We start from the raw sequence: 20,793 nt of genomic DNA on the forward strand, positions 1-20,793 counted from the left end.
TTATAGCTGTGTAATATAAAGAAGGCACATAAAACAGAAACATACATACTAACAAAATACCACAATAAAAGTAAAAACCTGTGTGACACTCAAGTCAGGAGTCATCAGCTCTGAGCAGTGATCAGTCTTGAAGAAGCTCTTCCATATGTGGGCTCCGGTGGTTCACACGTATAATCCTAGCTACTCAGAAGGCTGAGATCCTAAGGATTGCAGTTCAAAGCCAGGCCAAAGGCAGAAAAGTCTATGAGACTCATCTCCAATTAAACACCAGAAAACTGGAAGTGGAGCCATGGTTCAAAGTGGTAGAGTGCTAGCCTTGAGCAGAAGCATTCAAGGACAGTGCCCAGGCCCTGAGGTTAAGCCCCACAACCAAAAAATGAAGCCCCTCCATGAGGATAGTCCCCTTTCCTCACAAGAAGCCCTTTCCTGAGCTGACTATAGCCACTCCCTTCCTTACTTAATAGTGGACCTCACCTGCTAAGTATGTACACATAGTAAGGTTATTCTGTTTTTCCTCTTCTGACTTATATAGGAATAAAATCACATAGTGCCAAGTATTTTGTATCTTGTCTTTTGCTTGACTTTTTTTGCACCACTTATCTATATTAGTGTATGTAGTAAAGTCAATTCATTTTCTTTGGTGCATTTTATTCCAGTGTATGAATATTAACAATGTATTTTATTTTGCTGATAGTTTGTAGGTTTTAGCTATTAACAAATAATGCTGCTATAAACAAACTTAGATATATAGATACAGGTTCATAAGCACTTCAGTACACATTTCTGATGGGTATATACCCAGGGAATTACTAGGTACATAATCTTCGATTGCTTCTCCAATCATTTCCTGGGGTTTCTAGCAGTAAAATTAATGAATCAGAAGGTGATACCAGGGCCTCTCTGAATTTACTCCCATTAGTAAGATGACTTTTATTCTAGTTTAACTCTTTTCTCCTGCAGTGTAAACCTGCTACACTGTATTAATCAGAGGAAACCAGCTAGGGAATCAGCAAGTAATCTCGTACTGAAAGCATTCACCTTATTTTTCTGGAAAGTCCATGTGGAAATGTATTTATGTGTCCTGAGGTCCATTCTTTTAAGTTTACGTAGTGATTATTGATTAGCTAGAAAATACTGTCAGTGAATCTCTGCTCAGAAGTATCATATATCAGAGTTCACTGTGATCAAGGGTATAATGAAGGGAGTGACTTAATAGATTTTACTTCAGGACTCACTTTCCAGAACTTAAGATCTAGCAGTTGAATGTTTTAATATATGGGTTTCTATGTTGTTGCCTTTACCCAGCATTATTCCTATTTGTTCACTCATACTATTGCATTGCCTATGATATAGGTTCAATAATACTGTGTTGGTTGATATTACTTATTGCCATTGTTGTATGTGTCTTTCTTATTAATGAGCATTTTTATTTCTAGAGTACCTTCTTTCTTACCTAGAAATTATTTTGTTTTTGTCTTTGTTTTTGTTTTTGATCTAGGGGCTTGAACTCTGGGCCTGGGCACTGTCCCTTCAGCTCAAGGCTAGTGCTCTACCACTTTGAGCCACAGAACTACTTCCAGCTTTCTGGTGGTTAATTGGAAATAAGAGTCTCACATACGTTAGTGCCTAGGCTAGCTTTGAACCACAATCCTCAGACAGCCTCCTTAGCAGCTAAGATTACAGGTGTGAGCCACTAGCACCTGGCTTCACCTAGTTTTGAGGTGTCTGAGCCTGAGAACTAATTCATCTGTGCAAATTATTTTGTGTCTTGTCTTTCACTTAGGATTTTCCTTCTACCATTCATCCATGGATCCATCCAAAATAATTTCTCTATATTATTCTGCCATTTAAGTGAGCCTGGGTCTAGAGGCTCGACATTTTCATTTCTATCTTTTCAAACTTCGATGCTCCTGAGGGCATTCAGTCTTATAAGATTGCAGTTCATTAATATTTCCCATTATGGCATCCCAGATAGACATGAAAGGTAACTGACAGAAAGGAAGCTGAGATAAGATTAAATAGAATAGTGCTTAGCAGTGAAACGGCACTTAGTACATGAAAACCTTCGTGGACATTAACAGACTTGCCTGTGCCTTGGAAGAGTCCAAAAGAGGTTTTCATTTTGTATTTAATAGCTGAGAAAATGAGATCCACTTTTAATTTCTTTTATTCTATCTGCCAAGTTGATGTTCACTTGGAAATAACTTAAGTTTAAAATCATGAGGATATTCTTTGTAGCCTGGTTTACCTAAGGCACTTCTACTTTTTTGCTGAATTTGGTTTAATGGATTCGTCCTTTGATCTTCTGTTTTTCTCAGAAAGCAGCTGAGTTTCCTGGTTTACTAGTTTCGTTTCCACCAAGCCAGTTTGCTAGTTTCCAGAAGAAGCAAGCTACTCTAGTTCCTTCACTATGATTATGACAAACAAGATAACATGTCAGCTCAGAATATAAAGCAGTGTCTCATGGCTCTGAAAGGAGATCTGAGCCAGGGGTTTGAAGGCTTGAGGAAGCTAAGACTATTTTGCTTACATGCTCTACTCATGTCCACATGCGAGCCAGCAGCAATCAGGAACACATTCCAGTGGATCCCTGCCAGTATTTAACTTATTTTCCATGAAGACTCATACCCACCCTGCTAAGTATGTGCAAGGGCTAGCTGTGACTACACCTCCCATCACCCCACTGGAGATCACAGTGCCAAAGGATTTTGTGTTTGCCCTTGGTAATTTTTTTTTTTAAGTAAATGGTTTATTTTGTTATGTGACAGCACATCTGACAGTGTGTCTCACAGATTATGACCAAACACTAATATGTGAGAGATGTATTTTTATATGGTACATGAACATTGTCAGAAATCTTTTAGTATATTGGAGTTCTTAAATCCAGAAAGAAAGCAGCAGTTTCCTCTTCTTACCTGCTCATATTCAGTATAGTTTTTTTTCATTGTTGATTTTTTTTTCTGTAAATCACTTTTTACCAACTACTGTGAGCTTTGTGAAGGTCACAAGATAAGTCAAGCGTATCTTTCCTTTGAAGAACCTACACATTAATACTGGGATTAAGTCTTACTTGGGAGAATAATTAATAGCCTCTTCCAACTGCCGTTTCCTCATCTAAATAGTGGATTAATAATACTTACCTAACAATTATTATTTGTATGAACTTAATGAAATTTTTTATGACAGCCAGGGCACTTCAGTAACTGATCATTCAACATGCATCTAGAGATTCATGCAAGAGCAACATTATGGATGTTTAAATTACATGAAGACCTTTTTCTTTAACATGCATTGAGAACTGGAATTAATTAACAAAGACCTTATGGAAAGTGGTAGGATTTAAAGGAAAGAAATTCCAACTTACATGAGTAAGCCATCAATAGCAGAATGATACAGAATATCTAGAATTATGATTTGGAAGAGGTTTGGGCCACCCACCCCCGACAACTCCCCAACTTTTCAGGTGACCTCACCAGCTCTTTATCCCCACATTCTGTGTATATTGCCTTCCCAGTGACTTTGCAGAAAATAATTCTGCACCAGTGGTAAAACCCTATGGGGCTAATCCTAGCTAGCATTCCGAGTGTTTCCATAGCAACCATCAGATGATACATAATCCCTATGAGGTGAAATGTGAGAAATGTTCCCCCCCCCCCCAGATGCCCAGTTTTGCTGATAGAATGTCCCATGAAGAGATTTCCTGGCTTTTTAGCTACTGGATTAAAAATCTAAACTCTGCTTTTTCATGTTTCCATGTTTGAACATTTAATATGAGATACTTTTTAAGATAAAAACTGCCTTTGCCATGGATTTTTTTCCCTGTAAGAATATGTATCATATACTTGAATTCTGTTTGAATGTCTTGTACAAAATGGATAGAAAAGAGGCTTATACCTAATTTTTTATAGTATATGGCTATTGACAAATAGTCAAAGGGGCAGTGGGTAAGAAATGATCTTTTGGTGAGTGTTACTCAAATACAGAGAAGATCTAAAAACTCCTAATATTTGAAAATAAACATGTCCTCATTCTGTGATATGGATTTTTTTTTGCTCAGTGCTGTAGACCTTTGCATGAGTTCATACATATTATTATTCAACAAACTTGTCTACTGTATCCCTGGCACAGTTCTAAGTAGTAGAGTTATGGCAGCAAATGAAGGCTTGTACTCTTTGGAACTTAACATCAAGGGCAAGGAGATGGATGGTAACTTAATTATGAAAGAATTTTCTATCAAGAAAGCAGAGGTGGGGGCCGGGAGCATAACCTAGAGTGCTCACCTAGCATACACGAAGCCCTGGGTTTGATTCCTCAGTACCATATACACAGAAAAAGCCGGAAGTAGTGCTGTGGCTCAAGTGGCAGAGCACTAGACTTGAACAAGAAGTATCCAGGGACAGTGACCAGGCCCTGAGTTCAAGCCCCAAGACTGGAAAAAAAAAGAATGCAGAGATATGGAGAAAAATCTACAAGTAGAAATTGACATGGATAAGGAAACCCAAAAGCATAGTGTTGGCTCTAATAAGATGGCATTGAGAAGGATCCTAAGTGAAGGGCAGAAGACCCTATTTTTTTTAATCGAAACTTTTTTTTTTTTTTTTTTTTTTTGCTTTCCTCTTTGGGAGAGAAGAGAGCTCTGGGAAGAAGGTGGCGGATGCATAGATCCTCACAGGACTGAAGACAGCAGGGTGGCTGGTATCAGTGGAACAGAAAGAACATGTTGCATGAAAGATCAGACACTGGAAGCCGGGCATCTGTGGCTCACACCTGTAATCCTAGTCACTCAGGAGGCTGAGATCTGAGGACTATGGTTCAGAATTGGGCAGGGCAGGAAGGATCAGGAGACTCTTACCTCCAGTTAACTACACACACACACACACACACACAAAATAAAATCCAGAAGTAGAGCAGTGGTTCAAATGTTAAGAGTACCAACCTTATACAAAAAAAGATAAGGAATGGCTCTGAGTTCAAGCTCCCTAATAACGAGTGTGTACAAAAACATCAGAGACAAGACTGAGGTAGGGGGAGAATATTGTAACATGTTACAAGCCATACCAAGGACTTTTTTATATTTTATCCTGAGATAGAGAAAGCTTCTAGAGGTTTCGAGCAGTGGTATGAAATGACTTGGATTTTTGGACAATGGTTTGTAGTGTAGCAGTTACCTGTCAGAGAAGGACAGAAGCTAGGAGAGCAGTCAGATGGTTATGCAGTCAATAGTGGGCACAGTGCTAGCTGAGAACTAGGGTAGGAGAGTGGGGGCAGGGCATAGGATGCTGTGTATTTATTTTATTCATTAAATATTCAGAGATCGCTTATATGCCAGGCACTGATCTAGCAGCTTTGTAAATACCAGTTCATTTCGTTCTCATAACAGGTAAATTTCAAAGGTCGAATCCAGAAGATCTGTAGATGGCTTAGATCTGGGATGTAATGGAAGAAAAAGGAATCAAAAATTATTTCTTTTAGGGGCCTAAGTCTCAAGAATGAAGTGAGTGGCTCTGAGAAGGGAAGGCTTGAAAAATATGTGTGTGGAGGCCCAAGATTCAGGAGTTATAGTTTGGGACATGCTAAGTTAGTGAGGGCACATCAGCGGCCAAGAGGATGTGTTAAGGTGGCAGATGGATACAGGAACCTGAGTCTGACTGGGCTCTTAGTGTCAAGAATGGATCAAGTGAAAATGAAGAGAGAAAATTTTCCAGAAGGAGCATACCATGAGCACAATCATGAAAAGTGACACTTCAGGCTGGAGATCAAAGCATTCAGGAAGAAGTGCCAGTCTGGTGTCTGTTTTGGCTGCTAAGCTTTAACCAGAAGTGACATGAGGCAGTCTTTTCCCATGGGCCATGGTCAACCAGTGGCATTACTGACTTTGGCTCAGAAGTACATTTGATTTGAACTCCATTTATTAGTTAAGTGAGCTAATTCATGTGTCTATGCTAGCTTCAGTTTCTTGGTCTAGCATTGTTAAGATAAAATAAATGCCAGAAGGGCTGGGACTTTGGACTAGTAGTAGAGTGCTTGCCTAGCATGCATGAAGCCCTGGGTATGATTCCTCTGTACCACAAAAACAGAAAATGCAGGAGGTGGTACTGTGACTCAAGTGGTAGAGTGCTAGCCTTGAGCAAAAGAAGGTCAGGGACAGTGCCCAGGCCTTGAGTTCAGGCCCCAGGACTAGGGACTACCACACTTGACTTCTCTGTGACATCAGTGGTCTTCAGTGAAGATCTCCTATGTTTGTACCCCAGTCCATCAGCAACACTGTCATCCATGGTAGTTGGCTTGGTAGGTGCAAACACTATACCCTTCCCTCAGCTTTCCTGTTTGTTATGAGAAGGTTCCCCGTTTCTTTCCCGTGTCTCCATGCAATCTCCTTTTGGAAGCATAAACAGTTCACATTCCAGGAAGCTTTTAGAACACAGTATTTTCTATTCAGAAGGGACAGGAAAGACTGCTCCAAGGTGGACATGTACCCGATTCCTCCTTTCCTTCTAGCCTTTTCCAGGTCTTTCTGTAATGACTGGACCACTAATCATGGACAAAAGAAGTGTAGATTCTCCGAGCCCTCTATCAGTCTCTATGCCATTGTGTCTTGTCTTTTCTTTCATGCCAGTTCTGGGGCTTGAACTCAGGGTCAGGTGCTGTCTCTGAGCTTTTTTACTCAATACTGGCACTCTCCCCCTCAGCCACAGCTCTGTATCCAGCTTTTTATTTTCTATGTTTAAAATTTTTTATTTTTAATTTAATTTTTTGTTGCCAGTCCTAGGGCTTGAACTCAGGGGCTGGGCACTGTCCTTGGACACATTTTGCTCAAGGCTAGCCCTCTGCCACTTGAGCCACAGTGCCACTTCCATTTTTTCTATGTATGTGGTACCGAGGAATCTAACCCAGGGTTTAGTGCATGTGAGGCAAGCACTCTACTACTAGGCTATGTTCCTGGCCCTGTATATATCTTTCTAGTGGTCAGTTGAAGATAAGAATCTCTTGGACTTTCCTTCCTGGGACTGGCTTTGAACCATGATCCTCATATCTCAGCCTCTTGAGTAGCTAGGATACAGGCTTGAGCAACTATCATCCAGACATGTTTTCTTAAACTTTTTCTTTTGCTTTTTAAAGGTCTACCCTTAATTTATTGTATTTAGTCAGTTCAGCTTGTCTGTGGCTTACTATAATAATGAAGACAGTATTAGTAAGAGTAGTACCAAACACACCAGCTTGTGCAGGTCACTGTTCTATGTGCTTTCCACAAATTAACTTCTTTTACACAAACATATGAGATAGAGATTACTTTATCCTCATTTCATAAGTGAAAAAAAGCAAGTTATAAAGAGTTACACAGGATATAGTAGAGAAGAAAGATTATCTTTTTAGAGCTCAGGTTTAAGATACAATTTTCTGGGGCCAGGAGTTTGGCCTAGTGGTAGAATGCTTACCTAGCATACACAAAAACCCAGGTTCAATTCCTTGGTACCACATACACAGAAAAAAGCTGGAAGTGGTGCTGAGGCTCAAGTGGTAGAGCTCTTGTCTTGAGAACGTCCAAGGACAGTGCTCAGGCCCTGAGCTCAAGCCCAGGACTGGCCCCCCAAAAATACAATTTTCCCACAAGAACGATGTCTTTAATTCACCTCTTATCCCTAAATGAAAGCATAGTAAATAAGCATTCCAGGCCACCATGTTATCGCTGAGGATTGTGTGCTTTGGTTATTTAAAAAAAAAAAAAAGCAAAACTAAGTGTAGCCAGGCACTGGTGACTCATGCCTGTATCCTAGCTACTCAGGAGGTTGAAATCTGAGTATCACAGTTCCAAGCCAGCAGCCTGGACAGGAAGATCTGTGAGACTCTGTGCATGTGTGTGTGCGCATGCCAGTACCGGGCCTTGAACTCAGAGCCTGAGTCCTTGGACTTTCTCAAGTGCTCTGCCACTTGAGCCACAGCACCATTTCCGACCTTTTCTGTGTATATGGTAGTGATGAATTGGGCTTGAGCTCAGGGCCTGGGTTTTCTCAAGGCTAGAGCTCTACCACTTGAGCCACAGCACCACTTCTGTTTTTTTGCTATGTATGTGGTACTAAGGAATCGAACCCAGGTCTTCATGCATGCTAGGCAAGCACTCTTCCAGTAGGCCAAACTCCCAGCCCTCCATCTTTTTCACCCTTCACTGTTTACTTTCTTCTTTTTTGAGACCAACTGTTGTAGCTTCCATGTGGTATTTGTCTTTCTGTGCCTGATTTATTTCACTTAGCATATTGGCCTTTTCTTCTTGCAGAAGACAGAATTTCTCCCCTGAAGTAAAACTCAGTTACTATGGTGTAGTATGAAAATAATACTATGCAGTTTTAGGTACTATTCAAAACAAATAAACCTTTCCTATAATTTCTGAGTTAACTGGTTTATCTTTTTCCTTTTGACAAATTACAAGTAGGTAGGTGCTCGGTCAGATATTATTAATTCAATTTCCTTTCCTCCATTTAGCAAGAAAATATATAGTTAACAGTCTGCCTTTGGCCAGTTTAAACCTATCATTCCAGGTTAGAGAATCATTCATACATTGCTAATGGTGTCAATAAGAAAAGTAATTATGGAACAGCTGCACGCCGTGGGGAAGGGAAGTGCCTGTCTTAGGTGCTTTTCCAGTTGAATTGGGCATTAGCGAAAGGAATACACTGTTGGTTTTTCAGCTTGAGGATACATTGGTAGAAACCTAAGAAGTCTTTAACTCCCATTTCTTGCAGAGAGAGCAAGGTATGTTTCTTTCCTCCATTTCTCCCTACTTTAACCCTGTCATACTAAAGATCCTTGCGAAAACTTAAAAAACAAACAAAAAACCCAAGTACTCAGGTGATAACTGTCAACCTTCCCAGCGTTCTGTAATAGAACCAGAGTTTCTTTGCGTGGCAAGGGGGGAGAGGGGGTGGGGGCAGGGAAGGATGCATGCCAGCCTGACCTGGAACGTGAACTCAGGGCCTGAGAGCTGTCCCTGAGCTTTGGTGCTCAAGGCTGGTGCTCTACCACTTGAGCCACAGCTCCACTTTTAGCTTTTTTTAGTGATTGACTAGAAATAGAGTCTTATGGACTTTCCGTCTAGATTAACTTCGAACTATGATCCTCAGATCTCAGTCTCCAGAGTAGTTAGGATTATAGGCATAAGGTACCAGTGCCCTGCTCAGAAGTCTTTCTTAAATGTCTTTTATTTTCTTTATCATTCAGTCTATATGGAATGAAAATTAGATATTTAGGTTTTTGAAGATAATTTAAACCTTTCAGCTGGATACTGGTAGTTCTTAGCTGTAATCTTAGCTATTTAGGAGTCTGAGATCTGAGTATTGCATGCAGTTCAAAGCCATCCTGAGCAGGAATGCCTGTGAGACTCTTATCTCCAGTAAACTACCAAAAAGCTAGAAGTGAAGGTGTAGCTCAAGTGTTAGAGCACTAGCCTTGAGCAAAAGAAGTTCAGGGACAGTGTTTAGGCCCTGAGTTCAAGCCTCAGGGCTAGTATAAAAAAAAAATTCATAGTACCCAAGTCAGGTGTGGTGGCTCCTGCTTATAATCTTAGCTACATACGAAGTTGAGGTACATAGGATTGTGATTCTAGGCTTTCTGGGCAAGAAAGATTGTGAACACTCTCCTCCTCTCCATCTCAGTAGAAGAAACTGATCATGGTCGAATACATCTATCATCTCAGCTCAATCAGGAAGAGTAAAATAGGCAGATCCCAGCCTAGGTACAGGCCTAAGCAAAAAGTAAGGCCCTGTCTTGATGCAAAAAGAACTAGAAGTCGGGGCCGGGAGTGTGGCCTAGTGGTAGAGTGCTTGCCTAGCATGCACAAAGACCCAGGTTCAATTCCTCGGTACCACATACATAGAAAAAAGCTGGAAGTGGTGCTGAGGCTCAAGTGGTAGAGCTCTAGCCTTGAGAAAGTCCAAGGACAGTGCTCAGGCCCTGAGCTCAAGCCCAGGACTGGCAAAAAAAAAAAAAAAAAAAAAAAAAAAAAACCACCTCTTGTAAAGTATGGTTCTGATAGTGAACAAAGGAAATGGTGAAAGCTGTCTCGAAGTATAAGCAGGCAGGATTGCAGTCACAATCTGAGAGGCCCACTGTTTATTGATGCTGTTGCTTATTGAGACTTTTCCTGGGCTGAGGTGGGGGAAGGGGGTTGTGGGCTTGGACTCAGAGCCTAGGTGCTATACCTGAGCACTTCTGCTCTACCACTTTGAGCCATAGCTCCATTTCTGGTTTTCTGATTGTTAACTGGAGATAAGGGTCTCATAGACTTTCCTGCCATGGCTGGATTTGAACCATGATCCTCAGGTCTCAGCCTTCTGAGTGGCTAGGATTATAGACATGAGCTATCAGTATCTGGCTACTTACTGAGATCTTGGGCCATTCCTTCATGTCCCTGGGTGTAAATTGCAGGTGACAATTGAAATATTAGAAGTGTCTGGCATAGTCCTTGGCACATGATAAGCACTCAGTTTTTTAAAAAATATTAATATAAGGATTTGAACTCAGAGCTTCCTAGTTACTAGTTAGCCACTCTTTTCCTGAGCTGACCCCTTCAGCCTTTTTTTTTTCCCTAGCTAGTCTTACTTTTGCCTAAATGAGCTTTAGTTCAGGGTCTTCTTGTTTGTGACATTTTTGAGATAACAAGTCTGTGTACTAAACCCATCCTGCTGGTTAAGAAGGGGTCTTACTAACTTTTTTTGCCAGCTTACTTTTGAACTGCGGTGATTCTATCTCTGCCTTAAATAACTTGAATTACAGGTGTGAGATACCACACTGGCCTTCAGTAAACATGATGACATGATTTTAGGGAAGAGGGACCAGCCACTTTGTTTTTAAGCATTTGGAAAGTCGAAAACAAGCTATTGGGCCCTCAGAAAGAGGCTGGCTATCAGGTTCCGGTGTGGGTTTTCTTTTAGAGGTCCATCTGCCCCAGAGAACAAACAGGTAGAGAAGAAAGAAGCACCTCAGTCAGCATAGAGAACTATACCTTGCAAAAGTATCCTTGAGGGACAAGTGTTCAATATCTTAAGTTATAACAGGGAAGTTCAAATAGTAGCCATGTTGAGTGGAAGTGAGAAATATAAACAAAAGTTGATAGGAGAAATAAAGGAACCCAAAGCAGGAAGTAGACTGATCTTATCACATTTTCATCTCACTTTAGTAGATATTACTGTGCTTCTGCTATATGCAGAGTAATACTGTTAACATGTGACAATTTACTAGTTCCTAGGCCTGTCAGTAATGTGACCCAAGACCTAGGCAGAGTGTTTATCATACAAATAGGGATGTGGAAAACCACATCTCATCCTTACAGGCTAGAAATGCAAAGGGATGCTTGAGAAATGAAAGACAGAAATCTAACCAACTTCTGTTTGCACAGCCCCTGGATTAACTCCAAAAGTTTCCTTTGTTGCAGGCTTCTGAAGTGGAGAAACAGCTCTCCATGCAGGTCCATGCACTCAGAGAAGACTTCCGGGAGAAAAACTCATCAACAAACCAGCACATCATCCGGCTTGAGAGCCTTCAGGCTGAGGTGAGGCTCCTCCTGTGTGGCTGTGCTTGGGGGCGAAGGGCTGTTCTTGGGCTATGAACACTGGGTCTTTGGATAAGGAGTCCTCTGAACTGGGACACAAATCTCTGCTCCATATAAAAGGGATTAAAACCTCTAAAGAGAAATGCATCTGTGAGAAACTAAATGAGGAACACTTGATCCTTGCTCCCAGGTAGCCTGTCTGGAAAACTAAAGATGCTCAGAGTGACAGCACAGGGTGTGGAAATCATGAATGACCTACATTTACTGACTGTCAGTCCCTGCAGAGAAGATACTTTCCAGTCCACATAAGAGCTGGGAAGGCCATCTTCCCTTCCTTGGTACCTCTCGGGCTGAGTTCACTTTCACAGGGGTTACTCTTACTCTGTCCTGTCAAATGAAAGCAGTGGGAGTTTTGGGGTGGGTTAATACATGGAGAGTACTCAGTACAGTACCTGGGACACGGATATGTTATTGGAAGCATGTGACAGCCCCGGGGGCGGGGGGAGAAAGTAGCAGTAGAGTGATGATGCTGACACTCTGCGCACCTACTTGTGGAAGGTGAGGAGAAGACGAAGGTTATATTGCCAGGCCCAAACAGGGATTTCCCTGGGAGGCTTCCATCAGATCTGCTCCCAGGGGCTCCTTGTCCCCTTTGGCCAGGCCAGACTTTGAGAGACAGGGCGGGAGACCTTGATGGAAGAATCCGCTTCCCATTGTGGCTAGGAATCAGCCGTTGTCAGACCAGAGAACCCCATGGCTGCTTCCCTGATTTGTAAATGACCTGAAGATGTTTTTCCTAAAGTCTGTCAATGTCTTCTCTTCTCTTCTGCCTCCCATCTTCTTCCTTCCTCCTTTCCCTTGGAATTCCTACTGGTATTGAGCAGCAGGTTCTTGAAGTAAGTAGTTTGTTCCCATGGGGTTTGGCATGCCCGTCTGTGACATTTGTGTGCATGACTTGCCATTCAACTGCCCCTGCCAGGCTCTGACTGGAGTTGCCTGTCTTCCTTTTCCCCATCATCCACTTCCTCTAGATCCTCACCAACAAGGTTGATCTCAGGAATGCTTATTGCCAGGTTTCGCAACAAGGTTCGGGTGTGGAAGGTGGGGTGAGGGAATTGACAGCCTAATGTGAGCTCCAGAAGCACTGCTACTTTCAGAGGCTAAGCTGTGAAATTGTTCATTTCATGTAAGTCAGGACTCAGGTATTTTTAAGGGTCAGTTGTAAATCAGAATTGTATTACCTCATTACTTCACTGAGTGAAACTCAGGAAGCAAGGTGATCCCTGGGACGGAGAATTTAAAGGGCGGAGGGTATTTAAATGAAAATGAACTGGAGTGAGAATTCCCTTCATGCAGGTGACTCTGGTTCAGTGTGGGCAATAGTGGGCCCATTCACAAAAGGGACCTGCTCCTTTTGGTCTTGGTCCAGGTGCACACTTGAGAGACAGTACTTCTTTATTTGGACAGACACCTGATCTCTCTGGACAGAGGCCACATACCTCTTTTCTCCAGGATGGCATCATATCTGATTGATTAATGGCCAGGGAGCAGCAGTGAGTAGACTTTGGGGTAGAGTGAGAGCAAAGGTAGGGGGTGGAATCTCAGGATCTAGGGTGACTTAGACACCCATTTCAAAGTCTCCCACAAAAGTTCTAAGAATCTAGCTTTGGAAGAGTGTGAAGTCTTTGTTCTCCAGTCTAGATCAGAGCTGGGGAAAGATCTTTTTTTTCCTTTTTTCTGGGGGGAGGAGCGTCGGTTATGGGGCTTAAACTCACTGTCCCTGAGCTCTTGAACTCAAGGCTAGCGCTTTATCACTTTGAGCCACAGGGCCACTTCTAGTTTTCTGATGGTTAATTGCAGATAAGTCTCATAGGGCCGGTCGTGGTGGCTCACACCTGTAATCCTAGCTTCTCAGGAGGCTGAGATCTGAGGATCAAGGTTCAAAGCCAGCCCAGGCACAAAAGGACCTGAGACTCTTATCTCCAATTATAGAAAATGGGAAGTGGGGCTGGGCTCAAGGGTAGGGTAGTAGCCTTGAGCTGAAGAGCTCAGAGACAGCACCCACACCAAGTTCAAGCCCCATGACCCATCAAAAAAAAAAAAAAGAGAGAGTCTCATAGATTCTCATAGATTTTCATGCCTGGACTGGCATTGAACCTCGATCCTCGGAGCTCAGCCTCCTGCGTAGCTAGGATAGCAGATAGGAACCATCGGCGCCCAGCCAGGGGAATATTTTAACCAATAAGGGGAGAGAATTTGCAAGCACGTAGCTGGGTTAAAAAAAAAATCAGTGCCATTTGGAAGTAAAAAATGGCAAGAGCCACAGGGACCTGCAAGATCTCCAAAGGTCACCGTTGAGAAAATTAGGAAGACTCTGGAACCAATGATGGAGGTGCTCACAGGGTGGTTATTCTCCTTGGCCATGGGGAGTGCCCGCTTAGCTTAATCCTTGCAAACCTGCAGGCCAGAGAAGATCATACATCTCTTTACTCAACTGCCTTCTTGGCACTGAGTTGAGTAGCCAGGCCTTCCCATTGGAGATGGCATGCATCATGAGACTGGCTAGGTACCCAGTGTGAACAAGCTGGTCTTGACAGTGAAAGGAGAGCATTTGCTTCTACTTGTTGACTACTTGCTCGGGTACAGTCCCTTTGAGCACAGCCAGTTATTCACATGGTCCCTGTCTTGTTCCTTCTCAGAGCACAGACTGATACAGTGCAATGGCTTCTGTACCCAGTCTATCTCCTCTATTAGCTGGGTCCCCAGACCTGAGCTGTGCCCTCTAGTGCCAGAGGGTCTAGCTGTAAGAAAAGGGTGGAGAAGAGCCTGATTATGAAAACATAGAAGCCCCAGGGATTCCTTGGGTAACTTCTGGTGCTTGTGATTTAAAGGAAGACGAATACAGGTCAGGTTCTATTCCTGCCAGTGGTGGAGCTAGGGTAAAGCTGAGGGCAGGCGAGGTGGGGCTGTCTTATCTCTGGAATTTCCAGAGCACTAACTATTCCTTCCTCTGCCTGGCAGCCCACATTCCAGCTTCCCCACGGCTAACTCCCACCTGTTGCCAGAGAGCTATCTGGTGGGGAGGGCCTTTCTCTTCAGCCCAGGATTGCACAGCTCTTCTCTCTGAGGTGGGGCCCCCTGAGTCCCACAACACAACGCTCAGACACATGCCTTCATGTTTGGGGCTAGTCCCTCTTCTGATGTATCCGAGGGTGTGACCCCACACCAACCCTTTGGCTCTCCACCTTTCAGATCAAGATGCTGTCAGATCGGAAACGGGAACTGGAACATCGTCTCAGTGCCACCTTAGAGGAGAATGACGTGCTGCAAGGCACCGTGGAGGAGCTGCAGGACCGGGTGCTGATCCTGGAGAGGCAAGGCCATGACAAAGATCTTCAGGTACTGGGCAGAAACAATGTCCTGTGGGACTAGGGCCAGACCGTGGTAGCACTTAGTCAGAAAGGAAGAGCAGGAGGCCAGCACCACATCAGAGTAGGTGGGAAGAGGGTAGTGTCAGCTGGGAGTTTGGCCTTTGTGCTTGCCTAGCATGCATGAAGACCCTCGGTACCACATACTTCAAAAAAAGCTGGAAATGGTGCTGTGTTTCAAGTGGTAGAGCCTTGAGAAAGCCCAAGGACAGTGCTCAGCCCTGAGTTCAAGCCCCAGGACTGGCAAAAAAAAAAAAAGTGAGGGGTTAATGTCAAGCTCCCATGATGTTGCTGTTGTGATTTCCACTGAGTACCCACCAACATGTCCAGAGCCAAGCAAATGCCTGGCTCCCCCACAGTCCATCCCTCCCATGCGTTCTGAGCCACTGGACCCTGAAGTAGTTTCTGGGCTGCTAACCTAGCTGGAACACCATGTATCATTCTGGCCTCCTGGTATATATGAAACCTGCTAGATTTCAGACAGTGCCTATGGCTCTCTGAGCTTAGCTCATGGTGCTCTCTGCTTCTCCTTGTCTGGTTGAGGGATTTGGTTGGCTAGTGCAGAGCAGAAACCAAGAAGCGGCCCACTGAACCCTGCAAAATACATCCTGCTTCTGCTCATTGCCAGGAAAGGCACAGGCTGACCCCTTTGTGAGACTGATCAATCTTGTATTTTCCTCCCTAAGGAAACTGCATTTTGAGTTATGTTTGTTCTTATTTTGGAACTGCTCCTCCTCCCACCCCAAATCCCAGGGCTCAGCTGAATTCCAGAGCTCACACTTGATGGGAAATAAGCCCCCAAACAAAAAGATAATCACTCCTAGCCTCCCCAGAAAGAGAGCATAGTATCTACTACAAAGGTGCTTTGCTGGACTGGCCTAGGCCTAAGGACTAGATAGGCTGTGCTTCTCCTAGAGTATAGTAGGGTGTGTATTGGATTGGGACGGTATCATCTGGGGCAGAGTGGTTGGCCAGGTGCATCCCTGCCTGAAGCCCAGACCCGCCTCACTGGGCTCATAGGAAGGCTTCTTTGGAGCTAACATTGCTGTCACTGACCCCATCAGCACAGCTGCCATCTGAGCCATGCTCTCTGATGGAGAGCAAGTAGCAAAATGTTCTTCTGCCTTGGTTTTTGTGCCTTCTGTTAACTTTGCATGTATTGAGGCCTAAGTAAATACTGAATAGAAAATGGGCTTGAGGGACCAGGAGTTTGGCCTAGTGGTAGAGTGCACAAAGATCTGGGTTCGATTCCTCAGTACTACATATATAGAAAAATCCAGAAGTGGTGTTGTAACTTAAGTGGTAGAGCTCTAGCCTTGACAAAGCCCAAGGACAGTGCTCAGGCCCAGAGTTCAAGCCCCAGAACTGGCAAAAAAGAAAAAGAAAATGGGCTTGAGTATAAGTCGGTGATAGAACCTTACCTAGCTTGCAGAGGCCCTTGCTTTCCATTCCCAGCACTGAAGAGGGAGAGAGAAACAGAAGGAGGAAGTAAAATGGCACTGGGAAAGGGGTTTGTTCATTTTTCAAAGCTGACAACAATAACACTGAACACTGTGGCCTCTCCACAGGAGACAGAAATGCTCATAAATCTAGGTCTTAGAGAAGACAAATCACTTATCCCAAATTGTGTACTGAGTCCTGGGTAGGATCGAGACTAAGTCATTTTGACCAACATTTGTTCCCCTGTCAGGCACTCTCTTAGGGCTTAGTTACTGGGATAGAACATGTTGAGGAAAGGGAAAACAGAAATGACCTCCGCCAAAAGAAACTCTCAGCTAAGGATAATTCACAAATGGAAAGTTATTATTTCAAATTCAGAATGGAGGACCTGTAGTTGGGAAGAAAGAGTCAAGACGCCTGTGGACCTGTGTACTAACCAGTGTCACAGATTGTATGTTCTGTGGGAATGAGAATCCCAGGTCAGGCCCCACGAACATCTTCACAAACCCTCTGCATGTTCACTGCCTTCCAACTGTCCTACACAGATGAGAGGACTCCCACAAGCCAGGAAATTTCCACTCTGTTATCCTAGTCTGTAGTGGGATTCTCACCTCTCCTAACAGTTTCTGTCTGTGCCTTCTGTTCCTCTACTCATGTAAGCTGCCAGTGGTTACCAGTGTCCTCCACAAAGCCCCGCCTGTGGACAGTACAAGTAAAAATTGAAGCCGACTCAGATGGCGATTGTACAGTGCTATATCACATTTGTAAGATGTCCAGTCAGTGGCCCTGGAATGTGTCTAATCCTGTAGTTTTAAAAAAGCCTTCAGACAGAGAAAAGAAGGCTAAGCAGGCAAGAAAAGGGTTGCTACCTCCAGGAAGCCCCATTGGTTGATTTCACTGTGTGACTGGGGACCTGCTGGCAAACACAGGGGTTTTATTTGTTTGTTTTTGTGGATCATGGGGCTTTAACTCTGGGCCTGTGTGCCATCCCTGAGCTCTTCAACTCTTCTTCTGCCCTACCCCTGAGCCACCTAATTGGAGATGAGTCTCACGTTCTTAGTGCCCAGGCTGGCTTTGAACAGGGATCCTTATATCTTAGCCTCCTGAGTATCTAGGATTATAGTGTGAGCCACCGCACCCAGCAACAGATTTTTTTTTTTTGCCAGTCCTGGGGCATGAACTCAGGGCCTGAGCACTATCCTTGGGCTTTGTCAAAGCTAGTGCTCCACCACTTGAGCCACGGCACCACTTCCAGCTTTTTCTATGTATGTGGTATGAAGGAATCGAACCCAGATCTTCATGCATGCTAGGCAAGCACTCTACCACTAGGCCACACTTCCAGTCCCAAACACAGATCTAATCCAAGCTTGTTTTTCAGGCCTTAGAACCGAGATTTGAAATTATAATTTATTGAACATGCACTTTTTATCAAACCATTGTGCTACACTCCTCATTCAGTAAAGGAAATTGTCCCTTCCAAGCACCACTCAGCTGTCCTTTTCATACCAATCAGGCATTTTACAAGTGTACACAGGTCCTTGGGCCCAGTGGATCACAAGAGTTTCATTAGCAAAGTGCAGGATCCACTATTTGTGGGGTGACCCAAGGAGCAAGTGTCCTGGAGACTGGGATTTGACGATGATCATGTATGCCAGTAAACAGAGCACATACCATCACGCCATCTCAGCCCCTCAAATGTCAGATAAGGAGAGTGCTCCACTTCTGCCCACCTGAGTATTGTAAGCTTCAACTTCATTCTCCACACAAACCCAGAGCATTTAGTGTGCTCATGCCTAGAAGTAAACTCAATGTTGTCTTTGGTACACAGAGAATGCTACTTTCTCTTTCTCATTTAAAGAATGCTATTTATTTTCTATATCAGAGCATTATCTTACTCTTCCCTGGTCTGGTTTAGTTTCTCCACATTTCTGCCCAGGTGATGAATCTACCACTGACCACAGAGAGGGCCCTCCTGGCCTTTTGTTCTCCTGCTGTTAAAATGAATTAAGTCCCTTTGAATGTGCATGAGTAATTGAACTAATTTTGCCCCATGCATAAGAATTCATACTTGTCTATGTGGAACTTCTCCTGCTGAGATATATATGGGATTGTCTAAAAAATAATTGTAAAGCATTTTGCAGTTTAATATGCTACTTGTAACCAGGCCAAATGCTTCCAAGAAATGTCCCTTTACCCCTGGTAGCCTTGATTTTTCTTTTGGCACTGAGTTTCCTCAGAATGGGCTGGAGGAGTTCCCACTGAACCAGCAGGTGTTGCCAGTCCAAGGATCCATGCTGAGCAGGCCGGCCAGTTTTTTTTTGCATTCTTTGAGTAGCCAGCTACAACCTGATTAGAGCTCATCCAGGCCTCTGGTACTATTAGCCAGTAGTTTCCTGGCAATGAGGGCTGAGTGAGGCTCATGGCACCTAAATTTATAAGACTGGCTAAAAGATCTGCAAGCCAGCTTGCTTCCTTCACAAGGAAGGTTCTGAGTTGCTGCCAGCTTCCCTACAGTCTCTGTGTCTCTTCAGGAGCCACAAGCAGACTTGGCCTGGCCAAAAGAAATCTGAAGAAAAGGGTGCAGTGTCCCTGCTCATTCACAGAACAGAAGCAGCCCCAGAAGCAGCCATTTTATAAAAAGATGAGTCTCAGGAAGTTCTTCCACTACCATATGTCTCAAGGGAAAAAAGTCTTTTAAGGTAGACGGGAGTGATCCACAAATACAAGACAGTAGGAACTCCAGGTGTCACGTATGGCTGTGTGCCTGGTGATGGGCAGGCCACCGATAACCCTGATGGATTAGAGGCAAGTCAGTGCTGGAAGGCACTGAGAAGTAGGCAGCATTTAGCAGTGGTGGGTGGTAGTCTTCATGTTCCACAGTGGTGGCCTTGCCAGAGAATGGCACCTTGTGGACTTCAGAGAGCATCCACAGAGAATGAGGAAGGGTGAAGTAGAGGCAGTGAGGGGAAAGAGCCCAGCAGTGAGTTCTGGCCCCTATGTTGCTGTTTCTTCTCTATACCATCTCCCTCCCTTCTCTGAGCCACAGTTCTCTCTTGAGGAATCTAGTTCACTGAGTTTGTTGATTCCTGCAATCTTGCCATGTAAAAATGATCTTGAGAGGGTTTTTTTTAATTTTTATTTTTTGCCAGTCCTGGGCTTGAGCTCAGGGCCTGAGCCCTGTCCTTGGACTTTCTCAAGGCTAGAGCTCTACCACTTGAGCCTCAGCACCACTTCCAGCTTTTTTCTATGCATGTGGTACCGAGGAATCTAACCTGGGTCTTTGTGCATGCTAGGCAAGCACCCTACCATTAGGCCAAACTCTGGGCCCCCTCTTTCTTGATTTTTAAAAGCCTCGCAAGATCATTTTTAGGGCCAGGAGTTTGGCCTAGTGGTTGAGTGCTTGCCTGGCATGCACGAAGACCCGGGTTCGATTCCTCGGTACCACATACATAAAAAAAAAAGCAAGAAGTGGTACTGAGGCTCAAGTGGTAGAGCTCTAGCCTTGAAAAAGTCCAAGGAGGGCCAGGAGTTTGGCCTAGTGGTTAAAGTGTTTGCCTAGCATGCACGAAGGCCCAGGTTCGATTCCTTGGTACCACATACATAGAAAAAAGCCGGAAGTGGTGCTGAGACTCAAGTGGTAGAGCTCTAGCCTTGAGAAAGTCCAAGGACATTGCTCAGACCCTGAGCTCAAGCCCAGGACTGGAAAAAAAAAAGAAAAAAAGAAAAAGTCCAAGGACAGTGCACAGGCCCTGAGCTCAAGCCCAGGACTGGCAAAATAATAATAATAATAATAATAATAATAATAATAATAATAATAATAAAATCAAGAAAGAGGGGGCCCAGAGTTTGGCCTAGTGGTAGAGTGCTTGCCTAGCATGCACAAAGACCTAGGTTCAATTCCTTGGTACCACATACATAGAAAAAACTGTAAGTGGTGCTGTGGCTCAAGTGATAGAGCTCTAACCTTGAGAAATGCCCAAGGACAGTACTCAAGCCCCAGAACTGGCAAAAAAAAAAGTGTGAGAGAGAGAGAGCTGGGCATTAGTAGCTCATGTTTGTAATTCTAGCTATGCAAGAGGCTGAGATCTAGGGGTTATAGTTCAAAGCAAACCTGGGCAGGAAAGTCCCTGAGATTTATTGTTAGTTTCTACCAAAAAGCCAGAAGTAGGGCTGTGGCTTAGTGGTAAAGTGTTAACCATGAACAAAAAGGCTTAAGAACAGTGTGCAAATCCCAAGTTCAAGCCCTAGGACTGGAACTCGTGTGTCTGCACAGACAAACACACACTTGTACTTCTAAAATAAAAGAATTTTTTTTTCTTTTTGCCAGTCCTGGTGCTTGAACTCAAGGCTCAGGCACTATCCTTTTTGCTCAAGGCTAGCACT

General features: G+C 43.8%; 1 protein-coding gene across 2 annotated transcripts in view; it reads left to right on the forward strand.

Annotated features, from left to right (window-relative positions):
• The window catches only part of Bicdl1 (BICD family like cargo adaptor 1), a 70,978-nt gene that overhangs the window by 32,447 nt on the left and 17,738 nt on the right, over positions 1-20,793 (forward strand). For both annotated transcript variants that reach the window (XM_090320240.1, XM_090320241.1), the window contains exons 3-4: positions 11,426-11,542; positions 14,795-14,941. In XM_090320240.1, the coding sequence (XP_090176366.1) occupies positions 11,426-11,542; positions 14,795-14,941 (264 nt within the window). The remainder of the gene's footprint in view (positions 1-11,425; positions 11,543-14,794; positions 14,942-20,793) is intronic.

The sequence above is a fragment of the Megascapheus bottae genome, chromosome 28 (genome assembly GCF_031878675.1).
Source record: "Megascapheus bottae isolate mThoBot1 chromosome 28, mThoBot2.hap1, whole genome shotgun sequence".
Lineage (NCBI taxonomy): Eukaryota > Metazoa > Chordata > Mammalia > Rodentia > Geomyidae > Megascapheus > Megascapheus bottae.